A 19,071-nucleotide genomic window follows, 5' to 3' on the forward strand; every position below is an offset into this window, starting at 1 on the left:
AATGTAACCTTATATTTGTTTATTTGATTTTAAAGCTATCTGAAATGAAATGTTTCAATGTAAATGGTGTAAATTAATCCGATTTATTTTAAAATGTACATACGACAGATCGAGGACAATGTAGAGACTTTGGTGAGTGAATCAAGGCAAAGAAAGATTCTGCTTGACTAGTGTATTTAGCATTGAACACTACTGTGTTATAAGTTTAATTATTTTATTGCAAAAAATCTAATGCAAAATTAGTCAATAGTTATACTGCATTAGTAATATGATTCAAAGTAATTTTTTTATTTTTTAATATTATAAAGTAAATTATGAAATGGCTTTTTTAATGCAAAATAGTTTTTGTATATTTATCTTTGGCCCCCAATGATATTTGGTTTTTGGCCCTTCATACGAAAAAGTTTGGGCACTCCTGATTAAACATGGTCCATCCTGCATACTCCGATAGATGGCGGTATGAACCTGAAAAGTCATAAATGCAAACCGTCACAAAACGAAGAAAAAGGGACTTTTAATTTGTAACTCAGTGTTTCCAAATTCAGCGAGTTCCCGTTTGTCGCTGACTTCTCGAAGGCGGCCAACATGGCAGGAGGAAAGAAGAAATCCTCTACGGCACCGTCAAGATTTCAAAAAACACTGTCCTCCATATGGCAGGACAAGCATATGGTGTTGTTTAAACCCGAGTACACGCTGCTGGTCACTGCCGTCCTTTGGTTCTTGGAAATTGCGATCAACATATGGGTGATCCAGAAAGTTTCATGTAAGTGCAGTTAGACATCAGTCTTTAATAAGTAAATTAATTATTATAATTAAGCATTAATGGAACTGCTGACTAAGGAAAGCAGGGCATTGATATAGTTACCGTCTTAATGTGAAACTACCAATGCATGTGTATGTAGTTACAGTACGTACATTTTATAAATTAATTGTTACTGATTTGTTGTTGAGTATATTGAGGTTGAGTTGGTTTATATTTTCAGATTTCGACTTTCTCCTTAGTAATACTCTCAAATAAGTGTTCTTTGCAAAATATAAATAGGGAAATCTAATTAGCAATCAATGCTAACAAAGTTGTACACGGTCAACTAAATAGCGCTAATGTTGTTTTGAAGTCAATCTAACTTGCGATTTCAGACCGAGTATTCAAAGTACAGGGTTAAACAATATAGGGATCTTGTCGCTGAATGGAGTGTGCGAATATAAAACCAACCTCAATGTTGTGTATTATTTAGTCCTCTTAAACCACACTTCTGCAATGGAGCACGTGCACAATTTGCTCATGTCACTGTCTGTCACGCGCACCGTAGAGACTTAAATGACAACATAAAAGCATCACTGCACGCCAAATATACTATGCATGTGTAAGTGCTCGTCTGTTTCTAATTAATTATGTTAATGTTGTATTTGTAGATACAGAAATCGACTGGAAGGCGTACATGGATGAAGTGGAGGGAGTTATTAATGGCACATATGATTACACACAACTGAAGGGCGACACGGGACCCCTGGTGTAAGTGTAAATGAAAATGTGCATGTGGTTCATAAACAAAAACAATAATAAACAAAACATTATTTTGTTTTTCTGTGCATCATTAGAATCTGTCCTCTTCATTTAATTATTATTTGTAAACTAGGATAAGACAATTGTTAAAATGTCGTTCAGTGTAGTATCAAACAAAAGTCTTATATTAAGAACAAGAATCATGGCGTGACCTTATAAGACAATAAAATCACAGTATACTAACCAAATAATACTAATTAATTCTACATTTTATTTTATACTTAGCAACCACTATTCTCTAAACACCTGGGTTTCACCCATTTGTAAAAACCCAAACATTTATAACAGTTTAAAATGCAGCAAAAATATGATAACTGATTCATTTGTGTTTTATAGTTAAAGCTGTGGGTATTTCATTAAAAACATTCCGTTTGAATACAGTTTTAATACATCTGTTTTTAATAATTTCAATTCTATGTTGTTTTTATTTCTTATACTTATTGAGTGATTGTTTTATAATGCTTTTTGTTTATGTAAATTACTTTTAACTACCATTGTATGAAATGTGCTGATCTCTAATGATTAACCCATATTTCTACATTTTAAATTGACAAAAGTTATTTGAAACTTTTCTTCAGTATGCTTTCTATGTTTATGAAATCACTTTGGGACATTTGGTGTCATCCATGCCATTCAGTTATTATCAGATGTACAAAGCAGCCTTTTGTGCTACATATTACTGCAAAGTTTGTATTATTTTACCATATAATTTAAATAAATTGTCTAAATCAGTGGTTCTCAAACTGTGGTACGCGTACCACTAGTGGTACGCGGGCTTCCTCCTAGTGGTACGCGGAGGAATCGCTGAATAATGAAAGAAACAATTAACACTTTTAATCCTTTAATGCGTAATATAACATTGATGTGATCAGCATTGGCTGTTTTGTGAAGCGTACGATCACAACGCTGTGCTTGGAGTGTTTATTTTAGTCCATTGTGTCATAAGCTGCTGAAAATCAGTTTCCGAAGTTTAAGAATTGATTCTGAAGCGTGATTTGACTGACATGAAAAGTGGCCAATCACAGTCGACCTTGTCTAGTTGCGTGAAACGTAAGGGCGGGACAAAGGCTTTCTGTGTTGCAGAGACAGAAAAAACAACTTAAAAACAAATGTTTTGTTGGAATAATGCTTCTCGGATGTTTTCACTATAGAGATGTCTAGCAGAGTAATTAAACCGCGGACATATTTTCCTGCCTATTTGATGATCTTCATACACGTTTCGCTCTCCGACAGCCAGTCGACTCGCCTCTGACCTGTCACTCCTCTATACAGTCTGAATGGCGGCGCGGGAATGGAGGTATTGCGCAATTACTCATTTCTGCAAATGCGGCGAGTGCTTTATTTTAACAAGAGAGCGAATTAATGTACGCAAATCGCTAAAACAGATATGCGAGCTCTTAAATAGGCTTTTTTCAAATGAACAGCAAGTGCTCTCATGATCGCCTGTGTGCTCAGATAGAATACAATCGCGATCTCTCCACTATTAAAGTAGACATTATTTATCTTTGCTCCTTAACTAAATTTAGTCAAAAGTATTCAAAGTTATCAAATATTTAGAAATAGATTGATGCATGATCGATGACAATGCTAATGGTCTTCTTATTTGGCTGTGTTGTGAAGTGAAACTTACTTTTAGCAAAGGTGGAACATTTTTTTATTTCTTTACGACAAAAGGATTATGCTGGAAATGTTTCTGGATGAGGTATTTGTGTGATTTACACATTTAGCTGTATTCTGATCTGTGTTAAAGCATTACAGGCCAAATCCATTGTTAGTAGTCTACTTATTGTTTATTTATCACAATTTACAATAAGGCTCTTAAAGCACTGCTTTGATAAATGTAGTGTCGTCATATTTCAAATACCTCATGTAAAATGAAGTCATTTGTTTTATTTTTTACTGACAGTGTACTTGTATTTTTTTACGTTTCTATTTTAGATTAAGATCAAGTGTAAAATAAAATCTACATGTGATGTACAGCTATTTAAGAAACAAATTTGCCATATTGTAAAGAAAATAGTGTAAAATATGTAAATAAAAGGCTAAATTTAAATCTTTTTACCATATACTTTAATTTAACCTTTCAAAGCTTAAAAATATATATTTTTAAAAATGGGCAAAAAGTGTCTCTATAGCCTTTAAGATTATTTGGTAGTTTTACCAGTGCTATTGAAAAAGATTAATTGTCATGAAAGGAAAAATTTACTATAATTCCTTTGTTAATGCAAATTATACATGTAGCTTTGGGATGTAAGCAATCAAACCATTAAATCAGGTTTACACTTAAAAAAAATGATTTCAAAATGAAAATCAGATTTTTTTTCAAAAGTAACCAACTAGTACTTTTTAAAAGAGTAATTTGTACTTTTACCTAATATTAGTATTATTTACTAAAAAAAAAAGTTATTTTAGCAGTGTAATAGTATTTTTACTTGAGTACAAAAAAGATTTCACAAGCACTTAGTGCAGGTTTATTATACTATTAATATATGATTAATAAATATTATTATTAATGGTTTTTATATGTATCTATTCCTATGCAATGTTTTATGGGTTGCTGAGAATACATTTCAGGTCTTCAATACATAGCATGTCAGTCTTGAAAAAAATAGGTGCTGGAATTAATTTTCATTAGGCTGTGCCTGTATGAACCCTGTCATATGTACATTTAACATTTATTTCAAGATTTGTCTGAAAGTGTATGAATATGACATATAGCCTATATTTATAAGGTCCAAGCAGCATTTCCAGCTTTTGATGAATAGGCTACTATGAATACTTTAGATTTAAGTACAGCAGTTTTCTTTTTACTTTTTAAGAACAACGCCATTTTTTTATGAACTTTTAAGAGCACATTTTAATTAAAACTTTTTTTTTTTTATCTGCAAGCACAGTTAATGTTCAGACTATTTCAAATGTTTAAAGTGACTGACAATAATACATATTCTTACTAATGGGAAGTAATCTGCATCGTTTTAAAACTGTGCACACCTGTAGCTGCTTAATTAGGCTTACGACGCTATTTTTTAATACTGGTTAAAAAATAGCGTCGTAAGGTGGTACTTGGAGAGACGAATTTTTTCTAAGGTGGTACTTGGTGAAAAAAGTTTGAGAACCACTGGTCTAAATCACATTGGTTTGTACCACAAAGAGTTTTAGCATTTTGTTATATCATTTCCACACAGCAGTTTGTAAATCAAAAGTCTCTGAAAAATGCACATCTTTTTAACGTCCACATAATACCTTGGGCCAGACTGAATCTTTGGAGATTTTTTGCTATTTCTGCACAGAATTTTGTAAAAAATGTGAGGATCTGTGCAGAATGATTTTGAAATATTGTAACTAAAAGCTTAATATATGAAATTTAAAACGAATACCTTTTGACCTTTATGTAATGTTTACAATGCAAATCCAATTAGATCCACTTATTTAGTAAACAAAGCAAGTCTCATATATCATCTGCTAAAAGACAGAAAGTATTACTTTACAAACTGTATTGTAAATAAATCATGTGAACGTTTTCATTTTAGTCAATATTACTGAAATAAAAAAAAGAATAAATATGAGTTTGCACAAGTAAACAAATAAATAGTAAATAAATAGACTCTAGGATTAGCTAAAATATGAGTTTTTGCTGTGCGCACAGATTCTGTGTAGGCCTAATAATGCCTGAATGTTTTTTGGAGAATTACTTTATAAGAATGACTTAATATTATTTGGAAGAATGAAAACTGTGTGTGTGTTTGTGTGTGTTTGTGTGTGTTTGTGTGTGTTTGTGTGTGTGTGTGTGTGTGTGTGTGTGTGTGTGTGTGTGTGTGTGTGTGTGTGTGTGTGTGTGTGTGTGTGTGTGTGTGTGTGTGTGTGTGTGTGTGTGTTTTAGGTATCCAGCTGGTTTTGTATATATCTTCACAGGACTGTATTATCTCACTGATCATGGGCATAACATTCGTTTGGGTCAGTATGTGTTTGCTGTGTTCTACCTCATCAATCTCCTGCTCGTGATGCGCATTTACCATCGCACCAAAAAGGCAAGAACCCAAAATTACACAAATGCATGCATTTTACATCTTTTTTTTTTTTTTTAAGTCATAATTGTTTTTATCCCAGAATAGCATGAACATTTTCAGAGAATTTAAAGTACGCGCACTAGCATTGAAAAGTTTGCAATCATTTTAACTCCTGTTTTAAAAGAAATTAATATATTTGTTCTGAAATTGTGTCTTTAGTTGTTTAAAATTGATTAAACTATTTTTACATTATTTATGACATTTAATTTATTACAAAAGAATAAAAAAAATTTATATTTGACTCTGAATTTGTAAAGTCCGCTTTGTTAAAAGTTGCTTTTTAAAATGAACTGGACTCTAAAACGAAAATATATGGCAATAATTCTGTTTGATCATAAGCAGGTACTGCATAATCTATGTAGCACAGTCAGTGTGCATTTAGTCTATTCTTAATTATATTTAAATAAAAGTTTATTGCATTTATTCTGCAATAATTTTGTGAACAGCATTAATTCTATAACCTCTATTTGCAGAAATCAACAACTTTAATTTATAAATAAATAGCTGCTTTAATTGATAAATACATTTTATGGTCTTGTATATTTATCAGGTTGCCTTCATGTTTTCAAATGTATGATATTAACATAGTGCTCGTGTGTTTTTTCCTGAAGGTTCCTCCATATGTGTTTTTCTTCATCTGCTGTGCTTCATATCGCATTCACTCCATCTTCATCTTGCGCCTCTTCAATGATCCGGTGGCCATGATGCTGTGTTTTGGGGCCATCAATCTCTTTCTGGACGGCCGCTGGACTCTAGGATGTGCTCTTTACAGGCAAGCACGAATAACATCTTTATTTAGTAAAGATTAATGGGTGTATAATGTACACCATGTTGCCGAATATGAGAATTCGTTTGTGTTTCACTGCCTTTCATGTTAATCACAAAGACTTCAGATTACAATGACTTGAAGCCTCACTTTAAAACTACAGAACATAATTCCTATTTTTTGTCTCCTATATTACAAATTAAAATTGTGTGTAATATTTTTATTATCTTTTTGTTATTTGACCTTGCATTGGGTGGCATGGTGGCTCAGTGTTTAGCACTGTCGCCTCACAGTTGGCATTTCTCTGTGAACTTTGCATGTTCTCCTTGTGCTTCAGTTTTCCTACAGCCCAAAGACATGCGCTACAAATGAATTGAATAAACTAAATTGTCCGTAGTGTATGAGTGTGAATTTGTATGTTTCCCAGTACTGGGTTGCGACTGGAAGGGCATCTGCTGTGTAAAACGTATGCTGGAATAGTTGGGGGTTCATTTCACTGTGAGACCTCTGAAATGGAGACTTAAGGCTGATTTATACTTCTGCGTCAAAGCCGGCGTATGCTACGGCGTTGACGCATAGCCCTTCGCCTTGGCCATTGGCGTCACTGACGTGCACCTCTCAAAAAATCTATCTACACGTCACAGCAACGCGTAGCACAAGCTCTGTGATTGGTCGGCTTGGTAGCGCTGACAAGTCTGGGCGGGACCGAGAGCCGCGCGAGCGGCACTAGCCCAATGGAGCGATTGTTTACAAGTGTGGAGTGCCGTGAAGGAGCTCCGGATAGAAAGTTTTGTTTTGTGTTTACCTCATAGTTAAAGTTCTTGCATGTTCGCCGGTTCCTGCCTCAAAATGGGCGAGTTTGAGCCACTTGTACATCCAGGAAGTGTTCAGGAAAAGCAAACAGCAGCGAAGAAACTCGGCATAGAGGAACATTTACACCTCACTGCCAACTAGCGTTTCGGAAGTGTTAATGCAGACCAACTACGGGTGTAGCATGCGCCGTGGGTTACGCCGCACTTGACGCAGAAGTATAAACCAGGCTTGTGCTGAAGAAAACTCAAAGAATGACCTTGGACCACAACACCAGCCTTGCATTGCATAGGTATATTTTTGCCAACAGTGTGGGTCAAAATGTTTGTTTGTTCTTTTTAAAGTGAAGTAAAAAGGCTTTATTGTCACTGTAGTAGAACTAAAATGAGCTTGGTAGCTCTCAGAAACCAGCAACAATAAGAAATGTAGGATTAATAAAAACAGTAACCACAAGATAATTGCACTAAAATATGATTAATATAACGATATATACAATTGAATGTATGTGAAGTGAGACCTGGTTTTTGGTGCAAAATTTATGCTTATTAAAAATGCTTAGAGTATTATAAAGTTTGTGTTCCATGTAAATTTCCTGCTGTGAACATATCAAAATATTTAATTTTTTTATTTGTAATGTGCATTCGTAGAGATTGATCTCATCTTTCATAGATATTCATTAATTTATTCGTTCATTCTTTCAGCCAATACTTGGATTCCAGATTTCCAAAGTGTTGTCTCTTGGCAAAATATTGTTCCATTCTAAAACCCTTATGACTAATTTTGTGGTTGAGATTCACATGTATTATTGCTACAATCAAGTTTGTGTATTTAAAATAAGCGTTTCTCTGTGCTGTGGACAGTTTAGCTGTGTCTGTGAAGATGAATGTTCTGCTTTTCGCTCCTGGTCTCCTGTTCCTCCTGCTGTGTGAGTTTGGTCTGTGGAAAACTTTACCCAGACTCGCTCTCTGTGCTGTCATTCAGGTAAGACCCACATATTCACTCTATTATGAAGAGATTGAACTGTCATTTGGCTTTTTTTTTCTTTTCTTTTTTTTTTTTATCTAGCATTTATTTTTCTCCTTTTGAACAGCTGGTTTTGGGACTGCCGTTCCTTTTAGTGAACCCTGTTGGGTATGTAAGCCGGGCCTTTGACCTGGGCAGGCAGTTTCTGTTTAAGTGGACTGTGAACTGGCGCTTTCTTCCTGAGGATGTGTTCTTGAATCGATACTTTCACTTGGCTTTGCTTTTGGCTCACATTACTACACTGCTTCTGTTCGCTCTGAAGAGATGGAAAAGGTACTACTATCAAACTAAACCTCAATTTTGTGCTATGCTTAGAGTTGAGCTATTTTTTTAAATTGGGGGTGGGGTGTAGAGCTTTTTGTTAAATTATAGTTCTGAAAATATGATGTTTATATTTTACTGATCTTTGTCATTTTTTAATGTGTTTTTACAGGTCTGGGAGCAGTATTTGGACTATACTAAAAGATCCATCTGAGAGAAAGGAGACTGCACATAAAGTTAATGCCGATCATATCCTTTCTGTGGTAGTTAAAATCAAATTGGTTTAAAGTCTTTTATACATACATCCAGCAGTCAACATTTGAAGTGGATCAAACAATTTTCCAAAATTGTCCTGAGAAAACAATGGGTGTTAAATAGTTTTTGGGAAAACACTTTGTTTCCACTTCAAATGTTGACTACTGTATATTTCAGGCATGTATAAATATTCAATTCTTCTGATTTTATTTTTAGCTTATATGACTATAAACGGTTCCTTAACCCAGATTGTACAGATGGTTCTTATTCTGTTTACATCTAACTTCATTGGCATGTGCTTCAGCAGATCTCTGCATTATCAGTTTTATGTCTGGTATTTTCATACGCTGCCCTACCTGCTGTGGAGTGGAGGAGTGAAGAAGCTGGCACACCTACTCAGGTAAAACATATCTCAATATTTCGATAACACTGTAGTGGACAGTCAGTCTAATGCAGATATATAGATGATTAAAGTTCCCACACTTTATCTGGAAAAAGTGGAAATTTACAGGGTTGTTTTCCAGTCATGAATGTGATCTGTGGTCTTATTTTTAAAATGTTGCATAGAAACCTTAATAATGCTGAAAGCCAGAGTAAATTGTAATTTATTAGTTAATGATTATGGCTCATATGATGATTTAAAGTGGTTAAACTAAGTCCACATTTAAGGTATATGTTTATTTAGAGTTTACTTACATCTGCGTGGATTCTTCAGGGGTTTTTTTTTTTATAGATATCAATCTTTGTGTGGGAAGTGACATAAATGCATTCCCACCCCCATTTTGTGTGTTCACCCAACACGATCTCACAGCAGTTCATACATTTTAGATTTAGTGCCTAATTCATATGAAATCATACGATCTTATACTAATAATTTTGTACAATTTGTTTATTCCTCAATCACGGTTGGATTTAGGGGTGGGGTTGGGTATCTTTTTAAAATTGTACATTTACATAGGACTAAATTAGCCACTAAACTGGCAAAATGTAAAATAGTTAAGTTTCTGTGTGAGATCAGGCTGGTTCACCATGTTTATAAATGAGACCCCTGAAAGTGAATAGAAATGGCCAAATGTTCTGCAAATAATCCTTCCTGTGCTGGATTTTTTAGGTTTTAAGTTTTAATATTTCACTTTGAAACAACTTGCTATTTATAACCCTAAATATGATCACAGCTGAGCTAGTCAGTTAGTTAAATACTTAATCCTGAATTAAATTTATTTAAATTAATATCAAATAAATACATTTTGAAATACAGGGTGTCCGCAGGGTCCCGTTTTACGAGGCCTTAAATTTTGTTCGAGCGTTGTCCAAAGTGTTCACTGAAAACAATTATTTTTTTAATTAAAAACAATTATTATTTTAAGCTTTGTTTCTTTAAAGCTTATCTGAGTTCTGTTGTGCTCCATTGATTTATTTAACTACAACTGCTTTTTAACAACTGTTTATTAGGTTAAAGGTTTGATACTGTTTAGAACGTGGCGATGAGGTCTTAAAGTAAAATTAAAGGTCTTTAAAAAGTCTTAAAAAGGTATTGAAATTACCTTTAGGATTACTGCATATACCCTCTAATAATTTGGTAATAAGACTGTGGCAGTAGCAATTATATTTGCGGTTAAACTAGCCATGAATTACCTTCAAAAATCTCCTGGAAAATGATTTCTCGAAAATAGTGATGTTGATGATATGCTAAACATGCATGCACAACAAATGCTAAAATCATAACTATATATATTTAACAGAATAGTTACTAAAGATTAAATGAAACTCTAAAAATCAATCTGTAAACTTTATTTTTGCTAGTTTTGTTTTCTTGTTCTGAAATATTTCTGAAGGATGTTAAAATATGACTAACATAAAGTAAACTCTGTTGATCAGCAAAAGTGTGAGTTTTCATATTTTCTCTTGTAGAGTGTTGATTCTGGGTCTGATAGAGCTGTCCTGGAACACGTATCCATCCACCAACTACAGCTCTCTGTCTCTGCACGTCTGCCACCTCATCATCCTCCTCTGTTTATGGCTCAACCCCAATCCAGCTTCTCCATCTCATAGGTCAGAAAATAAGGCTAAGAGTCAGTGAAACCCCTGGTCTGACTGGGAGCCTCGCTGTGTGGGACAATCACTGCTCTACAGCTCCTACACCACAGTGAAATACAAGGATGTTCAGGGACCCGTGCCATCAAATGGATGTTGAAATGGTTTGGATATGAAGGGAGTGTGAAGTTAATATATTGGGGAACAGAGAGTTTACAGTGCTTCTCAGGATGATTAAGGACTAATGTGAGGCTTGGGCTGGGATGACAAAGTTGGTGGGAAATTTGAGTGTCAGTTTTGATTGGCAGGTCATTTTAACGACACACTTATTTTTGTGCAGCATGTCGAGGCAAAGGACATGAAGGTAAACTTAGTCTTTTATCTTTTATGGACAGCTATGGAAAGAGTACTAGAAAATTCTGTTTATGAAGATGTGCTTCTACTACTATTGATTGGGAATGATAAAATTTTGTTTTTTTTCTTAATGTCTAATAACATCTCTTCCACATAAAAAAAAATATTGTGCAATCACTGATCTTGGTAAGACTTTGTTTTGATGCTCCCTATTGTACATTTTGTTGACTAAAAGTTGCACTACATGCCAACGAATTCTCATTTGATTATTAGTAGACTGTCTGCTTGCTTAATATCTGCTGATACTGCCCTTTCAACAGACTGACTGTAAAAAACTTTGCAAATGCATGTCAACTTACACTAACCCTAACCCCAATTGAACAGTCTACTTATGATCTAATGAGAATTAGTTGGCATGTAGATGCAATGTTACTTGCATTCAAGAAAATGCGTTAAAGTGGCCATCAAAATAAAGTGATAGCCTGATCTTTATAGAATGACTCTCTACAGTACATAGACCAGTGACTGTAATTGTGAGGTTTTTATATAGAAGCAGAAAATGACCAAAAAAACTTTGCAAATTAAAAACAAATCATGATTATTCTGCCAAATATATATATATATATATATTAAATTTATTTATTTGTGTAGTTCAAACATTGGTATTATGTAGAAATGAATATGAAATTCTGTTATTTTAATCTGTTGTCATTTTATGCTTCTGTAATTTAAAAGAAATGTCATCAGTAATTAGGAAAAAAACTACATACGTAAAATACACTTGAATACATCTGACTTCTCTGTCCAGAGAAACAAAAGACAAACAAACAAACAGGAAAACTGTTTATTAAATTTTTTTACAGTGTAGTTACATATGCTGTATAGAGCACAAAGGAACAGCATAAATCATGGATCTGCTTTCCCCTTAGTTTTTAGTTTAAGGCAACCATTGACATGCAGTAGGGAAGGGGAGATTACAGTAAAAGTGTTTGTTTCTTTTTTTTCTTTCCTTTTTTGTACGAAATGCATTTGCTTAATCTTTAATCATAATGCAACTGCAGTCTATGTGTTTTTTTTTTTTTTTGAGAGGCTTAGAGGTACGAGAGATTAAAGAAACCAGGTTGAAAGTGTAGGGCATGTTAGTGTTATTGATAAATCCTGGAGAAGCATCATTTGGAATCATTGAGAGCAGTTTATTGTATAGATTTGTAAATGACCGAAAATAAAGTCAATTTCATTACATTCATGTATCTTTAATCAACCACATGATCTTTTGATTTTGCACATGAAAAAAATTAGCCCGTGGTAGTTTGTAGTACCTGAAAATGCTTGCTATTAAGCAATATATATATATATATATATATATATATATATATATATATATATATATATATATATATATATATATATATATATATATATATATATATATAAAAAAAACAAGCTGAATGTCTAAATTTAGAATATCTAAAGGTGGCAAAAAAAATTAAGTTGTCATTGTCACAGACACACGTATAATTTTGCAAACTTAAAATGCAGTTTTCCAAAAAAAGTTTTAATGGTTAAAAGCTCCAAAACTGCATTACAGACACAGTCAAAGTAGCATGAAAAAGATGAAATGAAGTCCAGATTAGTCTAAACTTTTTTAGTCTAAACTTGTGTAATAGTTAAATCAAAATCAAGCAGTTTTTGGACACAATGCTGTTTAAACATCTGGGTAGGAAAGATTTGTAAATATTTAGAATTTTTATGCTCACAAAGGCTGGATTTAATAAATAAAAAAACAAAGTAAAATAATGTTTAAGAAGCACTTTTACTCTTTAACGCAACTAGTTTTAATTTTAAGATTTTATACTTATATTTATTCCAGCATATGGAAGTATTCTAGCATATTTTTTACACACAGGTGCCCTTCTAGCTGTAACCCAGTACTGGGAAACACCCATACATGCTCACAGTCACACACTCGTACACTATGGCTAATTAAGTTTATTCAGTTCACCTGTACCGCATGTCTTTGGACTGTGAGGTAAACCGGAACACCTGGAGGTAACCCATGAGAACATGCAAACTCCACACACTGGCCCAGCCGGGACTTCAATTAGCGACCTTCTTGCTGTGAGGCGACAGTTCTAACCACTGAACTAATTCAAGCTATTTTTTTTTTGCTCAGGTTAAATTTTTTTTTCTGATGTAGCTCTGCTGAAAAATCATGTTAAAAATCTTTCTGACAATAAACATTTGAACAGCAGTGTATATTAAGGCAAGGAAGTGTCATTTTGGCGTACTGTATATTGGTGATTGATTTCATGAAACATCCAATACTAGCCATTTTTCTATTGCTAAGATAAAGTGCTTTCAGACCTGCAGTGAATAATAATGAACTCGAGTCTACTGCATAATTAGACTGAAGCCATAGATTAAGGCAAAGCTTGTACAGTATTGTGGTGTGAGAAAAAGAAACTGAAACCCCCAGCATACAATCCAGTGTTATGTCCAATCTGTTTTGAAGGAAATTATAGGCTGCGTCTCAATCGGCTTCGTAGTAAAAAAAATTCAGGCACTGGTAATGAAAATGATGAGCTTAGTTCACTACACATTGAGACACTGGGTGTTACATGAGGACGTCATCATTGTATATCAAAACTGGAATTTATAAACAACAACGGAACAGTTGTTTTTCATAGTTTATTATGATGTTTAAAAAAGTTTTATTGAGTTAATTTGGTTGTTTCAAATACCCTTCTTGGGTTTTTCTTAACCCTTCTGGCTACATTAGTTTATGTTAAATATGAATAATTAACAGGTGCTTTTTAGGGCGCACCCACGCTTTGCTATCCGAACGATGTCCAGGCCTGTTTCCCGGATAGCCTGATTCAGAGCACTCACACTTCTCAATCTCAGTCATGGTTAACTTAGCTGGCCCTGGCCGGTTGAAAGAGGTGTGCCAGAGCGTGGTAGGCTTGTAGTGTGAGTGCAAATCGCACCTGAGCCTGAAACTGAAGACGAGACGTGACTTTTAAGGGACCATTTCATCTGGGTATATTATTCATTTTTACTGTTCAGTGAACGCAAACCTCTCACTGCACGACAGCTGCACCTTTAGCAGACCTCCTAATTCCTGCAGCACGAGGTTTTTATGATTGTTTATGAGCATCAAAAGTGGCTGATCAGCGAAATATTTGACTGCATCCCAAACGACTAAAACGATATAACTAAAGAAATCACTGTGCTGAGTGAGCGCGCTTCTTACTGAACAGCGCATCATAGATGATGTAAGCTTGCTCAGCCTTGAATGCAATGTGAGTGCGGGCCGTTGGGGGAGATGGGAGGGGGACAAACAGGCTTCGGCCCGGTTTAAGGCAACTGTACATAGTGTGAGGATGCCCTTAGAAAAACTTCTTGAGTTTATTATGTCGATGATTTCATTCACCTGATTCATGCTTCAGAACTTTTGTTAAGAAAGCATAGTGAACATCAATGCGCCTTCATTTTCAAAGTGCCTTGTGGGACTTTTTAGGGCACAAATATTTCAGTGAACTGGTAAAATTTTGCGTTTGAGAGTGCTCTGACTACTGAACAAGGAAGCTGATTGAGACACCCTTATTTCTGTGTTGTCCAAACCTGCAGCTGACCTGCTAAGTTTAGCGACCTTAATTTTAGACTCAAGAACTGAGACATCTCTGCTTTACGATGTTGACCCTACAGGAGCAGGATTGGACCTACTTGTCTTGAATTCTGTTCAGTGTTCACTATAAAGAAGTTAAACAGAGTCAAACTGGATGCATTTCCTTGAGTGTAATCAAAGACTTATGTATGAACTTCATCTTTTAGGCTTTACTAGCAGTTCCTCACATGTTATTGGGGTTGTAGCAGAGCACATTGAGTTTGATATTTTCATCCCAGTGACGCAAAAGCAGGAAGAGCTGCCTGGCTGCTGCCCTCAAACCTGCCAAGTCGACACCCTCAGGTAGAGATTGACTCTTCAGCCAGAAATCTGCCTTGGCTGCCACTAGTTCCCACTCCACAAAAAATCCCGCACAGCGGTGCTCAAGCCAAGCCAGAGCCACCGCCGTGGCCCAGCTTGAGCTCTCTATGTCCATCTGGGCCTGTTCATACCTATGAGCTTCTGTGGGATCTAGTGGAGCACCTTCAAACATGTCAGTCTCAGAGCCCCGCCCACTGTCAGCCTGCGGAGCTCCACCCATCAATTTCGGAGACTCTTCTTCCAAGGGGTCAGACCATGAGTTATGCATGTGCCTCACGGAAGTGGAGGCAGGTGGTGAAGTACAACGAAAAGGTGGGCTCAGACTGCTGCGGTGGCTCAGGTATGGGGAGGCTCGTTTCAGGCGGTCCAGTGGAATCTGGATGCACTCGGAATATGATTCGGACAGCAGAAATGCACCTGATGCAAGCTGCAGACGCACCTGTCAGGAAACAAAGTGAGTGGCACTGACTTTATCTTGTGATATTTATGTGTAAATCAGTATGCAAATTCAAAATTCGACCAACCAATGGCAAGTAGTCCGGCATGTCGGTGTCTAAGTGTCTCTCAGTCTCTGCAGAGAGACAGTGATGTTTAAGGGGAGCTTGTTTTCCATTATTGCCCTTTAGTCTTCCCAGATTGAACCTGAAGAACAGAAATTCAGTGTGGTAGTATATGAGAACTTGTAAGTCATTAGTTTAACACTTAAGTACTGTAAGTTAGCACTCACTTGGAACCAAAAAAGCTCTCCATAGACCGCTGAGATCGTGAAGACACTGCTGATGGGCTGATACTTCCTCCCGTGCCTAAAAGAGACACTTTCATTAATACTCATAAAATTCACCAGACATAATGGGTCATTTTTAAGGTATAAACAATCCTAAAGATGCTTTCAAATTACTCACTGTTTGGTGAAATAGAGTAAGCAATATGCAGGCTAATACACTGATAAGCCAGTTATTATAAACAACTGGCTACTATGCTGTTGGTTCTCCATGTGCTGCCAAGCCGTGGACTCTAGAAGTACCCTAAAGTTGCCCTGTGGTATCAAGCACCAATAAATTACCAGCAGATTCCTCAAATCCTATAGGTAGCAAAATGGAACCACCATGAAATGGATTTGTTGGTCCAGCACATCCCAGAGATGGACATTTATACCGAGATCTCTGGGAATTTGAGGGCAGGACTACACCTTGAATTCTTCATCATGTTCTTCAAACCATGATGAGTACCAGAGTCTATTATCCTGCTAGAAGAGACCACTCTCCTTTGGCACACAATTGTTTTCCCAGTTCTCCCAACAGGACATCAATGTAGGCTTTCTGTTTGCTCAAACCAGACGGCATGGTCTTTGTCACCCTAATGCGTGAATAACCATTGTCATCCAATCCATAAGATTTGCCATTTCAGAGATGTATGACCCAGTCACCTTACCACAACAATTCAATGTTTTTTGACACTTCAACTTTAACAATTTTGTCGATTGTCATGCATCCAGTACATTCATTAAAAGCTAATTCTTTGCTTCCTGTAAAATAACCTAACCCAGACATTATTTATGATATTAGCTTCACCAGCGGTCTATAATCCTAAAGATGCTTTCAATGTTCTCACTGTTTAGTGAAACTGGGTTAGAGATATTAAGGCTTAAACACAGATGAGCCAAAATATTATGAACAACTGACTACTATGCTGTTGGTTTCCCATGTGCTGCCATGGAGCCAAGACATTAACAGCAGATCCTTCAAGTCCTATAGGCTGCAAAGTGGCAATACCATAAAATGGATTTGTTGGTCCAGCACATCCCAGAGATGGTCAGTTGGACAGAGATCAATGGAATTTTAAGGGCAGGACTACACCTTAAATTCAAACCATGATGTCTACCAGAGTCAATTATAGAAATATATATTGCTAGAAAAGACCACTATTGTATGACCCACAATTGTTTTTCCAGACAGTCTCCCAACAGGACAACCATGTAGGCTTTCTGTTTGCTTAAACCAGAAAGGATGGTCTTTGTCACCCTGATGCCTGAATGGCCCTTGTCATCCAATCCTATAAGATTTGCCATTTCAGAATCCAGAACCCAGTCATCTTACCACAACAATTCAATGTTTTTTGACACTTCAACTTTAACAATTTTGTCGATTGTCATGCATCCAGTACATTCATTAAAACTAAAGCTAATTCTTTGCTAATTCTTTGATATTAGTTTTACCTGTGACTCATCAGTATAAAGCCCAATTTATACTTCTGCATTAAGTGTTTGCCATTTACCAAAATGTATATGGTAATGTGAGCATTTATGAGGTGCAGTGCTATTATAACTGTAGTTCAAACTTACGGCCCATACACACGGGGCGTCAGCGTCAACGCTTCCCATTCACTTCGAATGGGTGACATCAGGCGTTGCCGAATTACATTGTGGATTCAGTGGCGTTGCTCGCTGCACAAGTTTGGACTTTCTCAACTTTTCAAGCGCCGACGGACATGTCAGCCAATCAGAATGCTTTATGCTGACAAATTTTATTGGCTATGACGATCGCGTCAGCCCCAACTTCAGACACGTCTCGGTCAAGCATTGACGCTGAAGCCCTGTGTGAATGCACTGTTACTCTCCCTCAGGGAAGAAAGAGGTGAAAACCAGAGAATGGTTTAATATTGAACAACTTCAGTTTTAAAACAAACAACTCAAAAGTATCCATCACGAGACTTATTAAACACTTGCACCAACATACTTTTTGTCTTTCTCCAATACTTACTGCTGTCCCAAGATGTCATGCTACAAGGGGATGCAGGTGTGTCGTCTCTGTCTGTATCCAAGAAAAGAGAATAAAATTTAAGGTTCGCACTGACTGAACAGACTGTTTTATAAGCTCATCTGTGGATCTCTCCAGTTCTGGATAAGCCTTAAACTATTCAATGCATGCTGGTTAATTATTTATGTGCTATGTGGATATGCATTAACTATTAACAACAATAATAATCTAACTTTTACCTGTAGAGGTGTGTGTATCTTCAGCCTCTTCACTGCCTCTGCTGGAGGGACGTCCAAGTCCCACTGAACACAATTTCTGTCGTCTGGTTGCAAACCGCACTGCTAACAATGAAAAATTAGATTGAAGTGTTAATGCCGTGTACCAGTTCATTCAGCATATGTTTTTTCGTCAAAACCTTTCTATGAGATTATGTATAATCACTATAACTGTACCTGTTTGACGTGTGTCTCTGCTTTGAGTTTGATTTCTCGGATTGGTGTCTGTGGAGGTGAAGCTAGTGTACATGCAGACAATTCCACAGCTTTTACTGGTCTGGATTGCTTTCATTCTGTATCGCTTGAACGAACCTGTGGATACATCCATATCAGACAACACCCAAACAAAAATGGAGGGTCACTGAGGTTTCGTTTCAGTTATGTAAGAAACATATTGGGTAAATAATTATAGAAAGATGTTAGGATATAAAAATGTTAAAGCATTAGCAGTGTGCCAGCTATGTTAGCACTCTTAAATTGTTAGCTACTTGAAAACATGCTATCGTTGTTTAACTGTGTTAAATGTGTTCTCGTAGTTAAAACATTCAAGTATTTTTAAAATTTCAGCTACATAAGATTTAAAAAAAAACTAAAATCTGCATTTTAAATATAATTTAACTTTTAAAAACTTACATTTTTAGGCTAGGCTAGTGGTCAGGTTAATTGGTCTACAAATCTGGTACTAACTTTATTTTAAATTCAAACAACAGGCACTGTTAAATTGTTAGCTACTTCAAAAACATACTAGCATTGTTAAGTGATAAACCATTCTAGTATTTTGCTAAATCATGTTATAAAGATTTAAGCTACATGTTAAAACATTAACACTAAATAGGCTAGGCTAGTGGTCAGGACAAATCTGGTACTCTCTAACTTTATTTAAAATTCAGACAACAGGACAAAAAAACTTAGTGTTTC

The 19,071-nt window shown here is 35.8% G+C and overlaps 3 protein-coding genes across 9 annotated transcripts in view; 2 read left to right on the forward strand and 1 right to left on the reverse strand.

Moving 5' to 3' along the window:
• Positions 1–19,071, forward strand: part of klhl24a (kelch-like family member 24a) — an 802,375-nt gene that overhangs the window by 401,927 nt on the left and 381,377 nt on the right. The gene's annotated exons all lie outside the window — the stretch shown is intronic.
• On the forward strand, positions 548–12,376 carry alg3 (ALG3 alpha-1,3- mannosyltransferase). 4 transcript variants are annotated; one of them, NM_001020696.1, is given in 9 exon segments: positions 548–763; positions 1,414–1,513; positions 5,445–5,592; positions 6,243–6,403; positions 8,068–8,188; positions 8,298–8,503; positions 8,664–8,740; positions 9,002–9,146; positions 10,658–11,745. In NM_001020696.1, coding segments are annotated over 9 exon segments (1,305 nt in total). In that variant the 5' UTR covers positions 548–585; the 3' UTR covers positions 10,827–11,745.
• The window catches only part of vwa5b2 (von Willebrand factor A domain containing 5B2), a 50,258-nt gene continuing 43,855 nt past the window's right edge, over positions 12,669–19,071 (reverse strand). For 2 of the 4 annotated variants that reach the window (XM_087241293.1, XM_087241292.1), the window contains exons 17-22: positions 18,331–18,465; positions 18,118–18,219; positions 17,882–17,932; positions 15,850–15,925; positions 15,647–15,764; positions 12,669–15,561 (exon numbers count right to left, since the gene is read on the reverse strand). In XM_087241293.1, coding sequence (XP_087097419.1) covers positions 14,986–15,561; positions 15,647–15,764; positions 15,850–15,925; positions 17,882–17,932; positions 18,118–18,219; positions 18,331–18,465 — 1,058 coding nt within the window. In that variant the 3' untranslated portion in view covers positions 12,669–14,985. The remainder of the gene's footprint in view (positions 15,562–15,646; positions 15,765–15,849; positions 15,926–17,881; positions 17,933–18,117; positions 18,220–18,330; positions 18,466–19,071) is intronic. The other 2 variants (XM_087241295.1, XM_087241294.1) reach the window with 1 other exon arrangement.

The sequence above is a fragment of the Danio rerio genome, chromosome 2, assembly GCF_052040795.2.
Source record: "Danio rerio strain M-AB ecotype USA chromosome 2, GRCz13ab, whole genome shotgun sequence".
In the NCBI taxonomy this organism is placed as follows: Eukaryota; Metazoa; Chordata; class Actinopteri; order Cypriniformes; family Danionidae; genus Danio; species Danio rerio.

Coding starts and splice junctions, on each gene's coding strand:
- alg3 (XM_087239452.1), top strand. CDS start 586: ATGGCAGGAGGAAAGAAGAAATCCTCTACGGCACCGTCAAGATTTCAA. Junction 8,504..8,663: donor GCTCTGAAGAGATGGAAAAG/GTACTACTATCA, acceptor GTGTTTTTACAG/GTCTGGGAGCAGTATTTGGA. Junction 9,147..10,657: donor AAGCTGGCACACCTACTCAG/GTAAAACATATC, acceptor TTTCTCTTGTAG/AGTGTTGATTCTGGGTCTGA.